The 17,029-nt window shown below is 60.2% G+C and overlaps 3 protein-coding genes across 3 annotated transcripts; all 3 read left to right on the top strand.

Annotated features, from left to right (window-relative positions):
- The first annotated feature begins 2,445 nt into the window (after positions 1 to 2,445).
- Positions 2,446 to 4,153, top strand: LOC309978992 (metallothionein-1E-like). Its single transcript, XM_082865814.1, has 3 exons — positions 2,446 to 2,556; positions 3,136 to 3,201; positions 3,912 to 4,153. The coding sequence occupies exons 1-3, from the start codon at positions 2,529 to 2,531 to the stop codon at positions 4,001 to 4,003; spliced, it is 186 nt and encodes a 61-aa protein (XP_082721940.1). The 5' UTR covers positions 2,446 to 2,528; the 3' UTR covers positions 4,004 to 4,153.
- A 3,680-nt stretch (positions 4,154 to 7,833) lies between these two features.
- Positions 7,834 to 9,541, top strand: LOC309978996 (metallothionein-1E-like). Its single transcript, XM_082865818.1, has 3 exons — positions 7,834 to 7,944; positions 8,524 to 8,589; positions 9,300 to 9,541. The coding sequence occupies exons 1-3, from the start codon at positions 7,917 to 7,919 to the stop codon at positions 9,389 to 9,391; spliced, it is 186 nt and encodes a 61-aa protein (XP_082721944.1). The 5' UTR covers positions 7,834 to 7,916; the 3' UTR covers positions 9,392 to 9,541.
- A 3,674-nt stretch (positions 9,542 to 13,215) lies between these two features.
- Positions 13,216 to 14,923, top strand: LOC309979002 (metallothionein-1E-like). The gene is made up of 3 exons (XM_082865823.1): positions 13,216 to 13,326; positions 13,906 to 13,971; positions 14,682 to 14,923. Exons 1-3 carry the CDS (start codon positions 13,299 to 13,301, stop codon positions 14,771 to 14,773), a joined length of 186 nt encoding a protein of 61 aa, XP_082721949.1. The 5' UTR covers positions 13,216 to 13,298; the 3' UTR covers positions 14,774 to 14,923.
- Positions 14,924 to 17,029: the final 2,106 nt, after the last annotated feature.

Raw genomic sequence — 17,029 nt, 5'->3', positions numbered from 1 at the left:
TTCACAGCCACCGTGCCACTTCCTGACCTGGCAAGTCACTGATACTCTCTGAGATTTCATTTCCTCCTTTCGATACAAAAGAATAATTTCAATGAGGGGGAATAAGCGAGATAGTGGCCTGGCTCCCAGCTCGGGCTTCCCCCACGGTGTCCCGTACGATCGCTCTCTCCACACTGACATCTGTGCACAGAGAATCCTTGAGCTCCCGACAAGCTCCTGGAGAAAGGCTCCCTGGTTTGCAAGCAAGCTCATGGCGAGGGCAGAGATGGATAGGAACCTTGCTTATCCAGTGCCAGAGGGCGTGGGGATGTCCTCCAACAAGCCCCGTGGAACGAGTCACCGCCACAGCGTTTGGACAGACTCGGTGAACCTGCATGGTCTGGAGTGATGGTGCCAATTCCAGAGAGGTTAAGCAACCTACCCAAGGGCACACAGCCTATACTCAGAGGACTAAACCTACACTGCAGCTGTCTCACCTCCCGGCCACACGGTGCCGGTTATGACATCACTGGAGGCTGAATCCGGCCTCTCCTTTTTCAGGGCTGCAGGGTCTTCGGAGACAGTCCAGCTGTGCTCCTGGCTGCAGAGGTGGGAGGCCGAAGCCCAGAGAGGTCACAGAGCTGTGCGGAGGGTTCTGGCTGCCGGCTCAGGGCTCTCCCACTGCTGCCTCTGTGCCAGGTGTTCAGTGTTCTCACCCTTCGTGGGATGACACGGTGTCCGGTTGGGCGCGGGGCTGCAGTCAGCCTGCAGGAGGGCCAGTCCCGTCTGTGCCACGTACAGCCATGGGACATAACCTCTCTGTGGCTCCGTCTGCTCTGCTCTAAAGGGAAAATAACAGTGTCTGGCTCTCGGGATTAAAGAACTGAATACATGCAAAGAAGGTCAGAATATACTGGGCACTCAGTGAGCAATCGATCACATCACCCATTCATTTATTTATCTATTGATTTATTTGTTATCATCAGCCTAGGAGACACTGTTCTCCTTCCAGACACGCAAGCGAGGACGGTGTGTTTAGCTCTGGGCTCTGGGCCGTCCCCATCGACCCTGTGAGCGTGGGACCAGTACCCCCGAGAGGGTTATCCTGCCTTCACGCAAAGAGCCGTCGACACTACAGATAGAAGGCCGTGAGGAGCACAGTCGGTGTCCTCCTCACAGACACAGAAGGGTCCTGCCACTTCTGCTGTCACCTGCATCAGGATTTCCTTACCATTTTCTTTTCAGTGATTTTCTGAAATACGTTATACCAGAAGAAACCTCTCGAACGCTACTGAAGGAGAGAGTCAGAAGGTAGCCACAAAATCATAAATACATTCCTCCGGTGTCACCTTGGTCGCCCCCAGGATGGAGCTGGACATGGCAGAGACGGGCCGAGGACACGGCTCTGGGCCAAAGGGGACCTTGCTCACTGACTCCCTCTTTCAGCTGCGAAGCGACAAAAACACAGAAGCAGGGCACCACTCCCCAGCCCTGTGTGCCTGCCTCAGTAGCCTCCCGGTACTGTAGGGACTTCGGACTTTGGGAACCGGGCTCCGGACTGCTGTCTCCCTTCCCGGTTGGTGTGACAACTCAAAGAGCAGAAGTGACTAACAAGGCTTGGCATGGACTCCACGGTGAGTAACTGTCAGGACTACTCAAAGGGAACTCTATCCACTTGTCTCGCTTTGTTATTTACCGCCAGGTGTGCCTATCACCTACAATGATGCCGTCCCTGGGGAAGCATCCCATGATTAGGGAACCTCCACCCTGGCGTGGGGGTGGACCGGCTACAGTGAGGAGCGCCCCTGGAAAGTTCAGGCAAAGAAGCCCCCGGACAAATGAGCCAGGATCCCTCCAGGAAAGGAAAACACAAGAGACGCCTCGCGGCTGAAGGCCACGTTCACCGCGCTGCGGTTACAGGAGGCGGTACCGGAAAAACGCTTCCAAAGGACCGTGGTGGGGACCGGGGCTGGCAACGCCCGGGGACACATGGGGTCGGCCAAACGGTGGTGAGGGTCACATCCGCCTGCGCTCTCTGACACCGCTCCCCGGCTCCAGCCAAGCCAGGGACACGAGCGGGAGGCGGGGGCTGTTCTCGGGCTGCAGGAAACGGCGACCCGGAGGCCGGCGGCGCGGGGCCTGGGGCGGGGAAGACCGGAGGACGCGGGAGCCGGATTCCTGCACAACCCGCCAACACGGCGGCTGCTCCCGTCGGGCACATTGGGAAGGGGCGGCCGGGGGGCTGGGACACGGCTTACCGCACGGCACCCGGTTCCTCCGCTCCAGCCGGCACCGACGTGGAATCGTGCGCTCGGCCCCGCCTGTTGCTCACAGCCCGGCCCAGGGCGCTGCGGGCGGCACGGGCGGCGCGGGCGGCGCGGGCGCGGAGCCGCGGGGCGGGTGCAAGGCGGGGGCGGGGCCTCTGCGCCCGGGCCGCCTCCTCGGCCTATAACTCAGCCCCCGGGCTCCTCGCTCCCACACGGCCCCCACCGGACCCGTGAAGCGGCTTCGCCCCTTGCTTTGGACCTCGGGCCTCACTCCTCCTCCAGATGGACCCCAAGTGCTCCTGCCCCACTGGTAAGGGAGCCCTGCCTTTGAGCCTTAGGATGCCCCCTTCCCGGGCACAGGACGAGAAGGGAGGGCTTTGAGTTTTGAGCTCAGGAGGACTCCTGTCACGGGTCCAGGGCTTTCTCGGTAGCCAGGCTCCTGAGGGCACGTCCGTCTCCCTTTGCCTCTCCGTTGACACTGAGGGCACGGAGGCTCCAGGCTGTCCTTCTTGAGGTCACCCGGCAGGTCAGGGGATTGCTAGACCGGGAGCCAGCGTTTGGAGGAGGCCTCGGACCTGCCACGATTTGAGGGGCGGAGGGGACGCTGCCTCTTTGGGGTTCAGGCCATGGGCCCCGGCCCCCGGCCCCAGTCGGCCTGGGCTGCGTCTGGAGCCCGGGACCTTCCCTGTGGAGTCCCATCAGGAGGGGACCTACTCTCCTTGGACCAGAAGAGAGGAGCTGGGGCTTCTCTATCCGCCCGAGTGGACACGAGCTCCCAGGGCTGGGTCCTGACAGAGGAGGAGGGCTCAGGGAGGCATTGCTGACCGTCTGCTGTGGCTCCTGCATCCCCGTCCCTGCTCACTGCTGGCCTCCTTTCCCTTCCCGGCAGGCGGCTCCTGCGGCTGCGCTGGCTCCTGCACCTGCAAAGCCTGCAGATGCGCCTCCTGCAAGAAGAGTGAGTGTGCGGGGCCTTCTCTGGGAAGGCGGGGTCTGGGCTGAGTGCGAGGAGGGAGCCCAGAGCTCAGCAGGCAGGCAGGAGCAGGACAGTGACCAGACTTCCCGGCACCCCCCTCGCCAGGAAGGGATTCACAGTCAGAGCTGGAATCACCTTCGGCACGACCGAGACCCAGGCGCGCACTAGAGAACAGGGAGACTGAGGCCCAGACGGGTCACCGACAAACAACCTCAGACCTGTCACTAGAACTAGTCCTCCTGCCTCCTGAGTCACGCTTCCGAATCCTCTCAGGGACTGAAGCACTTTAGGGACCGGAACCAGCGGCCGTGCGTGGCTTCTCGGACCCGGTGCAGCCCCTTCCTGTCGAAGCAGCCCAGAGCTCCCCTATCCCGAGCGGGAGCTGCTCTGTGCGGGCTTTGCCTCCACTTTGATCCTGAGGACTTGGCTCACATCACTGGTGGTGCTGGGGGCTGGCTTTCTCTTGTCCCCAGAGGCCCTGCTCACTGTCTCTCCAAGGCGCTGTGCCCTGTCCTGGGCACAGATGGGCCGGGCAACCTGAACCTAGTGTCTGAGAGCAATGACCTCAGGACAGAGGACACCATCGTAAACTCAGGGTCTGGGCCCGAGGGCGGCTGGGGCCAGGCCTGCTGCTGGGAAGGGTGGTTCCGGACAACGCGTGGTCCGACTGCACGCTGCCCTTGCCTCCCCAGGCTGCTGCTCCTGCTGCCCCGTGGGCTGCGCCAAGTGTGCCCAGGGCTGCGTCTGCAAAGGGGCCTCGGACAAGTGCAGCTGCTGTGCCTGATGTCGCGGAGAGCCTGCCCCGGGTGTCCACAGAGCAACCAGGACAAACCTGCATTTTACCGTTTTTCATACAACCGGACCTGACGCTACATTCCTTTTTCTATGAAATCTGTGAGTTGTAATAAAAGCTGTTGACTTTATTCTGGCTCTGTCTTCCTTGGTCTGTCTTGGACAAAGAGACTCCGTGCCCATCGGGGCTGGCGTGGGGAACTGGACTGGACGTGCAGAGACCTCGGCTCTGGACCAAAGAGTACCCCCCCACACACCCCACACCCCCAAAACACACACACTGAGCGTCTTAGCCGCTTAGGTTCATTTGAGCTTCCGTTTCTCAGCTCCAAAGGATACCCTCGCCAGATGACATAGGGCATTGGACACGCAGAGGACACACTCCCTCTATTCCCCTTAGGAGTATGGATTGCAGAGAAAGTTGCCCATTTCTCATTTTCCTTCTCTGGGGGCCCCTGCCAAACTCAGCGCTCGGTGATGAGAGCCTAGAAAAGTACCCAGAGGGGATGGAATCCCACACCCCTCTCGTGTGACTTCTGCACGGGGCTTGCGTCTAAAACACCCTGGAAAGACCTCTTTGTATTTTCTGCCACAGTTTTCACCCTGGTCAGTAAAACGGATCGCTAAGAAAACACGTCAAAGGACACGATATGTGACACCCAGTTTTCCCTTCAACACGTAAAACCACCTTCACAAGTGGAGGAGCAATTCTGAAAACTGGACGCTCTCATATGCTGCACGTACGTTGAAAGTGTGCCCGAGTCCTGGGAACACTTCACAGATGCCCCACTGTGTGGACCACACACGCCTGGAGCAGCTCTGCCCCCTGCCTCCCCACAGGGAACATCAGTCTTGGCTTGCCCAGGGCTACGGACAGGACACTCGCCACCCGTGACAGCTCCCTGCGGGGGCTTGGCTCTGAATCTTCGCAAGTACCTCCCTAGGTCAGGCTGACATCTTCCCTTCCCTCAAAAACCAGCCCGTGGCTACCTGACACCCCGAAAGAAAGTGATTTGGATTTGGTGGGAATTTCCCGGCTGTTTCCCTGAGACCTGGTTTCAGAAGAAGGACTTCACGTGTTCCTCTGCAGAGTGATGGTGGTGCTGCAGTGCGTGGCGGGGGGGGGGGGGGGCCTGGTGGGGTTTATTAGCAACAAGTGTGTGCTGAGGGAACAGGGAGTGTATTTCAGCTGTTGGGCCCCCTGGCGGTCTGGGGAGGGAACTCCTATTGGATGGGCACTCCGAGAGAAAGAGGAGACACGTGGCTCAGAAGTCAGGACCAAGATGGGCCACAGGTGCCCCGAGTGCACAGGGCATTTCGGGAGCCGGCCCGTGCTGCGTGCGTGGGCGTCGGCGTCAGGCACTCAGGTTCACAGCCACCGTGCCACTTCCTGACCTGGCAAGTCACTGATACTCTCTGAGATTTCATTTCCTCCTTTCGATACAAAAGAATAATTTCAATGAGGGGGAATAAGCGAGATAGTGGCCTGGCTCCCAGCTCGGGCTTCCCCCACGGTGTCCCGTACGATCGCTCTCTCCACACTGACATCTGTGCACAGAGAATCCTTGAGCTCCCGACAAGCTCCTGGAGAAAGGCTCCCTGGTTTGCAAGCAAGCTCATGGCGAGGGCAGAGATGGATAGGAACCTTGCTTATCCAGTGCCAGAGGGCGTGGGGATGTCCTCCAACAAGCCCCGTGGAACGAGTCACCGCCACAGCGTTTGGACAGACTCGGTGAACCTGCATGGTCTGGAGTGATGGTGCCAATTCCAGAGAGGTTAAGCAACCTACCCAAGGGCACACAGCCTATACTCAGAGGACTAAACCTACACTGCAGCTGTCTCACCTCCCGGCCACACGGTGCCGGTTATGACATCACTGGAGGCTGAATCCGGCCTCTCCTTTTTCAGGGCTGCAGGGTCTTCGGAGACAGTCCAGCTGTGCTCCTGGCTGCAGAGGTGGGAGGCCGAAGCCCAGAGAGGTCACAGAGCTGTGCGGAGGGTTCTGGCTGCCGGCTCAGGGCTCTCCCACTGCTGCCTCTGTGCCAGGTGTTCAGTGTTCTCACCCTTCGTGGGATGACACGGTGTCCGGTTGGGCGCGGGGCTGCAGTCAGCCTGCAGGAGGGCCCGTCCCATCTGTGCCACTTACAGCCATGGGACATAACCTCTCTGTGGCTCCGTCTGCTCTGCTCTAAAGGGAAAATAACAGTGTCTGGCTCTCGGGATTAAAGAACTGAATACATGCAAAGAAGGTCAGAATATACTGGGCACTCAGTGAGCAATCGATCACATCACCCATTCATTTATTTATCTATTGATTTATTTGTTATCATCAGCCTAGGAGACACTGTTCTCCTTCCAGACACGCAAGCGAGGACGGTGTGTTTAGCTCTGGGCTCTGGGCCGTCCCCATCGACCCTGTGAGCGTGGGACCAGTACCCCCGAGAGGGTTATCCTGCCTTCACGCAAAGAGCCGTCGACACTACAGATAGAAGGCCGTGAGGAGCACAGTCGGTGTCCTCCTCACAGACACAGAAGGGTCCTGCCACTTCTGCTGTCACCTGCATCAGGATTTCCTTACCATTTTCTTTTCAGTGATTTTCTGAAATACGTTATACCAGAAGAAACCTCTCGAACGCTACTGAAGGAGAGAGTCAGAAGGTAGCCACGAAATCATAAATACATTCCTCCGGTGTCACCTTGGTCGCCCCCAGGATGGAGCTGGACATGGCAGAGACGGGCCGAGGACACGGCTCTGGGCCAAAGGGGACCTTGCTCACTGACTCCCTCTTTCAGCTGCGAAGCGACAAAAACACAGAAGCAGGGCACCACTCCCCAGCCCTGTGTGCCTGCCTCAGTAGCCTCCCGGTACTGTAGGGACTTCGGACTTTGGGAACCGGGCTCCGGACTGCTGTCTCCCTTCCCGGTTGGTGTGACAACTCAAAGAGCAGAAGTGACTAACAAGGCTTGGCATGGACTCCACGGTGAGTAACTGTCAGGACTACTCAAAGGGAACTCTATCCACTTGTCTCGCTTTGTTATTTACCGCCAGGTGTGCCTATCACCTACAATGATGCCGTCCCTGGGGAAGCATCCCATGATTAGGGAACCTCCACCCTGGCGTGGGGGTGGACCGGCTACAGTGAGGAGCGCCCCTGGAAAGTTCAGGCAAAGAAGCCCCCGGACAAATGAGCCAGGATCCCTCCAGGAAAGGAAAACACAAGAGACGCCTCGCGGCTGAAGGCCACGTTCACCGCGCTGCGGTTACAGGAGGCGGTACCGGAAAAACGCTTCCAAAGGACCGTGGTGGGGACCGGGGCTGGCAACGCCCGGGGACACATGGGGTCGGCCAAACGGTGGTGAGGGTCACATCCGCCTGCGCTCTCTGACACCGCTCCCCGGCTCCAGCCAAGCCAGGGACACGAGCGGGAGGCGGGGGCTGTTCTCGGGCTGCAGGAAACGGCGACCCGGAGGCCGGCGGCGCGGGGCCTGGGGCGGGGAAGACCGGAGGACGCGGGAGCCGGATTCCTGCACAACCCGCCAACACGGCGGCTGCTCCCGTCGGGCACATTGGGAAGGGGCGGCCGGGGGGCTGGGACACGGCTTACCGCACGGCACCCGGTTCCTCCGCTCCAGCCGGCACCGACGTGGAATCGTGCGCTCGGCCCCGCCTGTTGCTCACAGCCCGGCCCAGGGCGCTGCGGGCGGCACGGGCGGCGCGGGCGGCGCGGGCGGCGCGGGCGCGGAGCCGCGGGGCGGGTGCAAGGCGGGGGCGGGGCCTCTGCGCCCGGGCCGCCTCCTCGGCCTATAACTCAGCCCCCGGGCTCCTCGCTCCCACACGGCCCCCACCGGACCCGTGAAGCGGCTTCGCCCCTTGCTTTGGACCTCGGGCCTCACTCCTCCTCCAGATGGACCCCAAGTGCTCCTGCCCCACTGGTAAGGGAGCCCTGCCTTTGAGCCTTAGGATGCCCCCTTCCCGGGCACAGGACGAGAAGGGAGGGCTTTGAGTTTTGAGCTCAGGAGGACTCCTGTCACGGGTCCAGGGCTTTCTCGGTAGCCAGGCTCCTGAGGGCACGTCCGTCTCCCTTTGCCTCTCCGTTGACACTGAGGGCACGGAGGCTCCAGGCTGTCCTTCTTGAGGTCACCCGGCAGGTCAGGGGATTGCTAGACCGGGAGCCAGCGTTTGGAGGAGGCCTCGGACCTGCCACGATTTGATGGGCAGAGGGGACGCTGCCTCTTTGGGGTTCAGGCCATGGGCCCCGGCCCCCGGCCCCAGTCGGCCTGGGCTGCGTCTGGAGCCCGGGACCTTCCCTGTGGAGTCCCATCAGGAGGGGACCTACTCTCCTTGGACCAGAAGAGAGGAGCTGGGGCTTCTCTATCCGCCCGAGTGGACACGAGCTCCCAGGGCTGGGTCCTGACAGAGGAGGAGGGCTCAGGGAGGCATTGCTGACCGTCTGCTGTGGCTCCTGCATCCCCGTCCCTGCTCACTGCTGGCCTCCTTTCCCTTCCCGGCAGGCGGCTCCTGCGGCTGCGCTGGCTCCTGCACCTGCAAAGCCTGCAGATGCGCCTCCTGCAAGAAGAGTGAGTGTGCGGGGCCTTCTCTGGGAAGGCGGGGTCTGGGCTGAGTGCGAGGAGGGAGCCCAGAGCTCAGCAGGCAGGCAGGAGCAGGACAGTGACCAGACTTCCCGGCACCCCCCTCGCCAGGAAGGGATTCACAGTCAGAGCTGGAATCACCTTCGGCACGACCGAGACCCAGGCGCGCACTAGAGAACAGGGAGACTGAGGCCCAGACGGGTCACCGACAAACAACCTCAGACCTGTCACTAGAACTAGTCCTCCTGCCTCCTGAGTCACGCTTCCGAATCCTCTCAGGGACTGAAGCACTTTAGGGACCGGAACCAGCGGCCGTGCGTGGCTTCTCGGACCCGGTGCAGCCCCTTCCTGTCGAAGCAGCCCAGAGCTCCCCTATCCCGAGCGGGAGCTGCTCTGTGCGGGCTTTGCCTCCACTTTGATCCTGAGGACTTGGCTCACATCACTGGTGGTGCTGGGGGCTGGCTTTCTCTTGTCCCCAGAGGCCCTGCTCACTGTCTCTCCAAGGCGCTGTGCCCTGTCCTGGGCACAGATGGGCCGGGCAACCTGAACCTAGTGTCTGAGAGCAATGACCTCAGGACAGAGGACACCATCGTAAACTCAGGGTCTGGGCCCGAGGGCGGCTGGGGCCAGGCCTGCTGCTGGGAAGGGTGGTTCCGGACAACGCGTGGTCCGACTGCACGCTGCCCTTGCCTCCCCAGGCTGCTGCTCCTGCTGCCCCGTGGGCTGCGCCAAGTGTGCCCAGGGCTGCGTCTGCAAAGGGGCCTCGGACAAGTGCAGCTGCTGTGCCTGATGTCGCGGAGAGCCTGCCCCGGGTGTCCACAGAGCAACCAGGACAAACCTGCATTTTACCGTTTTTCATACAACCGGACCTGACGCTACATTCCTTTTTCTATGAAATCTGTGAGTTGTAATAAAAGCTGTTGACTTTATTCTGGCTCTGTCTTCCTTGGTCTGTCTTGGACAAAGAGACTCCGTGCCCATCGGGGCTGGCGTGGGGAACTGGACTGGACGTGCAGAGACCTCGGCTCTGGACCAAAGAGTACCCCCCCACACACCCCACACCCCCAAAACACACACACTGAGCGTCTTAGCCGCTTAGGTTCATTTGAGCTTCCGTTTCTCAGCTCCAAAGGATACCCTCGCCAGATGACATAGGGCATTGGACACGCAGAGGACACACTCCCTCTATTCCCCTTAGGAGTATGGATTGCAGAGAAAGTTGCCCATTTCTCATTTTCCTTCTCTGGGGGCCCCTGCCAAACTCAGCGCTCGGTGATGAGAGCCTAGAAAAGTACCCAGAGGGGATGGAATCCCACACCCCTCTCGTGTGACTTCTGCACGGGGCTTGCGTCTAAAACACCCTGGAAAGACCTCTTTGTATTTTCTGCCACAGTTTTCACCCTGGTCAGTAAAACGGATCGCTAAGAAAACACGTCAAAGGACACGATATGTGACACCCAGTTTTCCCTTCAACACGTAAAACCACCTTCACACGTGGAGGAGCAATTCTGAAAACTGGACGCTCTCATATGCTGCACGTACGTTGAAAGTGTGCCCGAGTCCTGGGAACACTTCACAGATGCCCCACTGTGTGGACCACACACGCCTGGAGCAGCTCTGCCCCCTGCCTCCCCACAGGGAACATCAGTCTTGGCTTGCCCAGGGCTACGGACAGGACACTCGCCACCCGTGACAGCTCCCTGCGGGGGCTTGGCTCTGAATCTTCGCAAGTACCTCCCTAGGTCAGGCTGACATCTTCCCTTCCCTCAAAAACCAGCCCGTGGCTACCTGACACCCCGAAAGAAAGTGATTTGGATTTGGTGGGAATTTCCCGGCTGTTTCCCTGAGACCTGGTTTCAGAAGAAGGACTTCACGTGTTCCTCTGCAGAGTGATGGTGGTGCTGCAGTGCGTGGCGGGGGGGGGGGGGGGGGGCCTGGTGGGGTTTATTAGCAACAAGTGTGTGCTGAGGGAACAGGGAGTGTATTTCAGCTGTTGGGCCCCCTGGCGGTCTGGGGAGGGAACTCCTATTGGATGGGCACTCCGAGAGAAAGAGGAGACACGTGGCTCAGAAGTCAGGACCAAGATGGGCCACAGGTGCCCCGAGTGCACAGGGCATTTCGGGAGCCGGCCCGTGCTGCGTGCGTGGGCGTCGGCGTCAGGCACTCAGGTTCACAGCCACCGTGCCACTTCCTGACCTGGCAAGTCACTGATACTCTCTGAGATTTCATTTCCTCCTTTCGATACAAAAGAATAATTTCAATGAGGGGGAATAAGCGAGATAGTGGCCTGGCTCCCAGCTCGGGCTTCCCCCACGGTGTCCCGTACGATCGCTCTCTCCACACTGACATCTGTGCACAGAGAATCCTTGAGCTCCCGACAAGCTCCTGGAGAAAGGCTCCCTGGTTTGCAAGCAAGCTCATGGCGAGGGCAGAGATGGATAGGAACCTTGCTTATCCAGTGCCAGAGGGCGTGGGGATGTCCTCCAACAAGCCCCGTGGAACGAGTCACCGCCACAGCGTTTGGACAGACTCGGTGAACCTGCATGGTCTGGAGTGATGGTGCCAATTCCAGAGAGGTTAAGCAACCTACCCAAGGGCACACAGCCTATACTCAGAGGACTAAACCTACACTGCAGCTGTCTCACCTCCCGGCCACACGGTGCCGGTTATGACATCACTGGAGGCTGAATCCGGCCTCTCCTTTTTCAGGGCTGCAGGGTCTTCGGAGACAGTCCAGCTGTGCTCCTGGCTGCAGAGGTGGGAGGCCGAAGCCCAGAGAGGTCACAGAGCTGTGCGGAGGGTTCTGGCTGCCGGCTCAGGGCTCTCCCACTGCTGCCTCTGTGCCAGGTGTTCAGTGTTCTCACCCTTCGTGGGATGACATGGTGTCCGGTTGGGCGCGGGGCTGCAGTCAGCCTGCAGGAGGGCCCGTCCCATCTGTGCCACTTACAGCCATGGGACATAACCTCTCTGTGGCTCCGTCTGCTCTGCTCTAAAGGGAAAATAACAGTGTCTGGCTCTCGGGATTAAAGAACTGAATACATGCAAAGAAGGTCAGAATATACTGGGCACTCAGTGAGCAATCGATCACATCACCCATTCATTTATTTATCTATTGATTTATTTGTTATCATCAGCCTAGGAGACACTGTTCTCCTTCCAGACACGCAAGCGAGGACGGTGTGTTTAGCTCTGGGCTCTGGGCCGTCCCCATCGACCCTGTGAGCGTGGGACCAGTACCCCCGAGAGGGTTATCCTGCCTTCACGCAAAGAGCCGTCGACACTACAGATAGAAGGCCGTGAGGAGCACAGTCGGTGTCCTCCTCACAGACACAGAAGGGTCCTGCCACTTCTGCTGTCACCTGCATCAGGATTTCCTTACCATTTTCTTTTCAGTGATTTTCTGAAATACGTTATACCAGAAGAAACCTCTCGAACGCTACTGAAGGAGAGAGTCAGAAGGTAGCCACGAAATCATAAATACATTCCTCCGGTGTCACCTTGGTCGCCCCCAGGATGGAGCTGGACATGGCAGAGACGGGCCGAGGACACGGCTCTGGGCCAAAGGGGACCTTGCTCACTGACTCCCTCTTTCAGCTGCGAAGCGACAAAAACACAGAAGCAGGGCACCACTCCCCAGCCCTGTGTGCCTGCCTCAGTAGCCTCCCGGTACTGTAGGGACTTCGGACTTTGGGAACCGGGCTCCGGACTGCTGTCTCCCTTCCCGGTTGGTGTGACAACTCAAAGAGCAGAAGTGACTAACAAGGCTTGGCATGGACTCCACGGTGAGTAACTGTCAGGACTACTCAAAGGGAACTCTATCCACTTGTCTCGCTTTGTTATTTACCGCCAGGTGTGCCTATCACCTACAATGATGCCGTCCCTGGGGAAGCATCCCATGATTAGGGAACCTCCACCCTGGCGTGGGGGTGGACCGGCTACAGTGAGGAGCGCCCCTGGAAAGTTCAGGCAAAGAAGCCCCCGGACAAATGAGCCAGGATCCCTCCAGGAAAGGAAAACACAAGAGACGCCTCGCGGCTGAAGGCCACGTTCACCGCGCTGCGGTTACAGGAGGCGGTACCGGAAAAACGCTTCCAAAGGACCGTGGTGGGGACCGGGGCTGGCAACGCCCGGGGACACATGGGGTCGGCCAAACGGTGGTGAGGGTCACATCCGCCTGCGCTCTCTGACACCGCTCCCCGGCTCCAGCCAAGCCAGGGACACGAGCGGGAGGCGGGGGCTGTTCTCGGGCTGCAGGAAACGGCGACCCGGAGGCCGGCGGCGCGGGGCCTGGGGCGGGGAAGACCGGAGGACGCGGGAGCCGGATTCCTGCACAACCCGCCAACACGGCGGCTGCTCCCGTCGGGCACATTGGGAAGGGGCGGCCGGGGGGCTGGGACACGGCTTACCGCACGGCACCCGGTTCCTCCGCTCCAGCCGGCACCGACGTGGAATCGTGCGCTCGGCCCCGCCTGTTGCTCACAGCCCGGCCCAGGGCGCTGCGGGCGGCACGGGCGGCGCGGGCGGCGCGGGCGCGGAGCCGCGGGGCGGGTGCAAGGCGGGGGCGGGGCCTCTGCGCCCGGGCCGCCTCCTCGGCCTATAACTCAGCCCCCGGGCTCCTCGCTCCCACACGGCCCCCACCGGACCCGTGAAGCGGCTTCGCCCCTTGCTTTGGACCTCGGGCCTCACTCCTCCTCCAGATGGACCCCAAGTGCTCCTGCCCCACTGGTAAGGGAGCCCTGCCTTTGAGCCTTAGGATGCCCCCTTCCCGGGCACAGGACGAGAAGGGAGGGCTTTGAGTTTTGAGCTCAGGAGGACTCCTGTCACGGGTCCAGGGCTTTCTCGGTAGCCAGGCTCCTGAGGGCACGTCCGTCTCCCTTTGCCTCTCCGTTGACACTGAGGGCACGGAGGCTCCAGGCTGTCCTTCTTGAGGTCACCCGGCAGGTCAGGGGATTGCTAGACCGGGAGCCAGCGTTTGGAGGAGGCCTCGGACCTGCCACGATTTGAGGGGCGGAGGGGACGCTGCCTCTTTGGGGTTCAGGCCATGGGCCCCGGCCCCCGGCCCCAGTCGGCCTGGGCTGCGTCTGGAGCCCGGGACCTTCCCTGTGGAGTCCCATCAGGAGGGGACCTACTCTCCTTGGACCAGAAGAGAGGAGCTGGGGCTTCTCTATCCGCCCGAGTGGACACGAGCTCCCAGGGCTGGGTCCTGACAGAGGAGGAGGGCTCAGGGAGGCATTGCTGACCGTCTGCTGTGGCTCCTGCATCCCCGTCCCTGCTCACTGCTGGCCTCCTTTCCCTTCCCGGCAGGCGGCTCCTGCGGCTGCGCTGGCTCCTGCACCTGCAAAGCCTGCAGATGCGCCTCCTGCAAGAAGAGTGAGTGTGCGGGGCCTTCTCTGGGAAGGCGGGGTCTGGGCTGAGTGCGAGGAGGGAGCCCAGAGCTCAGCAGGCAGGCAGGAGCAGGACAGTGACCAGACTTCCCGGCACCCCCCTCGCCAGGAAGGGATTCACAGTCAGAGCTGGAATCACCTTCGGCACGACCGAGACCCAGGCGCGCACTAGAGAACAGGGAGACTGAGGCCCAGACGGGTCACCGACAAACAACCTCAGACCTGTCACTAGAACTAGTCCTCCTGCCTCCTGAGTCACGCTTCCGAATCCTCTCAGGGACTGAAGCACTTTAGGGACCGGAACCAGCGGCCGTGCGTGGCTTCTCGGACCCGGTGCAGCCCCTTCCTGTCGAAGCAGCCCAGAGCTCCCCTATCCCGAGCGGGAGCTGCTCTGTGCGGGCTTTGCCTCCACTTTGATCCTGAGGACTTGGCTCACATCACTGGTGGTGCTGGGGGCTGGCTTTCTCTTGTCCCCAGAGGCCCTGCTCACTGTCTCTCCAAGGCGCTGTGCCCTGTCCTGGGCACAGATGGGCCGGGCAACCTGAACCTAGTGTCTGAGAGCAATGACCTCAGGACAGAGGACACCATCGTAAACTCAGGGTCTGGGCCCGAGGGCGGCTGGGGCCAGGCCTGCTGCTGGGAAGGGTGGTTCCGGACAACGCGTGGTCCGACTGCACGCTGCCCTTGCCTCCCCAGGCTGCTGCTCCTGCTGCCCCGTGGGCTGCGCCAAGTGTGCCCAGGGCTGCGTCTGCAAAGGGGCCTCGGACAAGTGCAGCTGCTGTGCCTGATGTCGCGGAGAGCCTGCCCCGGGTGTCCACAGAGCAACCAGGACAAACCTGCATTTTACCGTTTTTCATACAACCGGACCTGACGCTACATTCCTTTTTCTATGAAATCTGTGAGTTGTAATAAAAGCTGTTGACTTTATTCTGGCTCTGTCTTCCTTGGTCTGTCTTGGACAAAGAGACTCCGTGCCCATCGGGGCTGGCGTGGGGAACTGGACTGGACGTGCAGAGACCTCGGCTCTGGACCAAAGAGTACCCCCCCACACACCCCACACCCCCAAAACACACACACTGAGCGTCTTAGCCGCTTAGGTTCATTTGAGCTTCCGTTTCTCAGCTCCAAAGGATACCCTCGCCAGATGACATAGGGCATTGGACACGCAGAGGACACACTCCCTCTATTCCCCTTAGGAGTATGGATTGCAGAGAAAGTTGCCCATTTCTCATTTTCCTTCTCTGGGGGCCCCTGCCAAACTCAGCGCTCGGTGATGAGAGCCTAGAAAAGTACCCAGAGGGGATGGAATCCCACACCCCTCTCGTGTGACTTCTGCACGGGGCTTGCGTCTAAAACACCCTGGAAAGACCTCTTTGTATTTTCTGCCACAGTTTTCACCCTGGTCAGTAAAACGGATCGCTAAGAAAACACGTCAAAGGACACGATATGTGACACCCAGTTTTCCCTTCAACACGTAAAACCACCTTCACACGTGGAGGAGCAATTCTGAAAACTGGACGCTCTCATATGCTGCACGTACGTTGAAAGTGTGCCCGAGTCCTGGGAACACTTCACAGATGCCCCACTGTGTGGACCACACACGCCTGGAGCAGCTCTGCCCCCTGCCTCCCCACAGGGAACATCAGTCTTGGCTTGCCCAGGGCTACGGACAGGACACTCGCCACCCGTGACAGCTCCCTGCGGGGGCTTGGCTCTGAATCTTCGCAAGTACCTCCCTAGGTCAGGCTGACATCTTCCCTTCCCTCAAAAACCAGCCCGTGGCTACCTGACACCCCGAAAGAAAGTGATTTGGATTTGGTGGGAATTTCCCGGCTGTTTCCCTGAGACCTGGTTTCAGAAGAAGGACTTCACGTGTTCCTCTGCAGAGTGATGGTGGTGCTGCAGTGCGTGGCGGGGGGGGGGGGGGGGGGCCTGGTGGGGTTTATTAGCAACAAGTGTGTGCTGAGGGAACAGGGAGTGTATTTCAGCTGTTGGGCCCCCTGGCGGTCTGGGCCGGGAACTCCTATTTGATGGGCACTCCGAGAGAAAGAGGAGACACGTGGCTCAGAAGTCAGGACCAAGATGGGCCACAGGTGCCCCGAGTGCACAGGGCATTTCGGGAGCCGGCCCGTGCTGCGTGCGTGGGCGTCGGCGTCAGGCACTCAGGTTCACAGCCACCGTGCCACTTCCTGACCTGGCAAGTCACTGATACTCTCTGAGATTTCATTTCCTCCTTTCGATACAAAAGAATAATTTCAATGAGGGGGAATAAGCGAGATAGTGGCCTGGCTCCCAGCTCGGGCTTCCCCCACGGTGTCCCGTACGATCGCTCTCTCCACACTGACATCTGTGCACAGAGAATCCTTGAGCTCCCGACAAGCTCCTGGAGAAAGGCTCCCTGGTTTGCAAGCAAGCTCATGGCGAGGGCAGAGATGGATAGGAACCTTGCTTATCCAGTGCCAGAGGGCGTGGGGATGTCCTCCAACAAGCCCCGTGGAACGAGTCACCGCCACAGCGTTTGGACAGACTCGGTGAACCTGCATGGTCTGGAGTGATGGTGCCAATTCCAGAGAGGTTAAGCAACCTACCCAAGGGCACACAGCCTATACTCAGAGGACTAAACCTACACTGCAGCTGTCTCACCTCCCGGCCACACGGTGCCGGTTATGACATCACTGGAGGCTGAATCCGGCCTCTCCTTTTTCAGGGCTGCAGGGTCTTCGGAGACAGTCCAGCTGTGCTCCTGGCTGCAGAGGTGGGAGGCCGAAGCCCAGAGAGGTCACAGAGCTGTGCGGAGGGTTCTGGCTGCCGGCTCAGGGCTCTCCCACTGCTGCCTCTGTGCCAGGTGTTCAGTGTTCTCACCCTTCGTGGGATGACACGGTGTCCGGTTGGGCGCGGGGCTGCAGTCAGCCTGCAGGAGGGCCAGTCCCGTCTGTGCCACGTACAGCCATGGGACATAACCTCTCTGTGGCTCCGTCTGCTCTGCTCTAAAGGGAAAATAACAGTGTCTGGCTCTCGGGATTAAAGAACTGAATACATGCAAA

Source organism: Leucopleurus acutus (genome assembly GCF_964270905.1).
Source record: "Leucopleurus acutus genome assembly, contig: HAP1_SCAFFOLD_629, whole genome shotgun sequence".
Taxonomy (NCBI): domain Eukaryota; kingdom Metazoa; phylum Chordata; class Mammalia; order Artiodactyla; family Delphinidae; genus Leucopleurus; species Leucopleurus acutus.
Note: the sequence above shows the minus strand (reverse complement) of the source record. Positions and strands in the feature narration are given on the sequence as shown.

Bases quoted from the DNA above. Each gene is read 5' to 3' on its own strand.
- LOC309978996 (XM_082865818.1), top strand. From the start codon at position 7,917: ATGGACCCCAAGTGCTCCTGCCCCACTG. The intron at 7,945-8,523 runs GTAAGGGAGCCC...CCTTCCCGGCAG, and splicing joins CAAGTGCTCCTGCCCCACTG to GCGGCTCCTGCGGCTGCGCT. The intron at 8,590-9,299 runs GTGAGTGTGCGG...TTGCCTCCCCAG, and splicing joins ATGCGCCTCCTGCAAGAAGA to GCTGCTGCTCCTGCTGCCCC.
- LOC309978992 (XM_082865814.1), top strand. From the start codon at position 2,529: ATGGACCCCAAGTGCTCCTGCCCCACTG. The intron at 2,557-3,135 runs GTAAGGGAGCCC...CCTTCCCGGCAG, and splicing joins CAAGTGCTCCTGCCCCACTG to GCGGCTCCTGCGGCTGCGCT. The intron at 3,202-3,911 runs GTGAGTGTGCGG...TTGCCTCCCCAG, and splicing joins ATGCGCCTCCTGCAAGAAGA to GCTGCTGCTCCTGCTGCCCC.
- LOC309979002 (XM_082865823.1), top strand. From the start codon at position 13,299: ATGGACCCCAAGTGCTCCTGCCCCACTG. The intron at 13,327-13,905 runs GTAAGGGAGCCC...CCTTCCCGGCAG, and splicing joins CAAGTGCTCCTGCCCCACTG to GCGGCTCCTGCGGCTGCGCT. The intron at 13,972-14,681 runs GTGAGTGTGCGG...TTGCCTCCCCAG, and splicing joins ATGCGCCTCCTGCAAGAAGA to GCTGCTGCTCCTGCTGCCCC.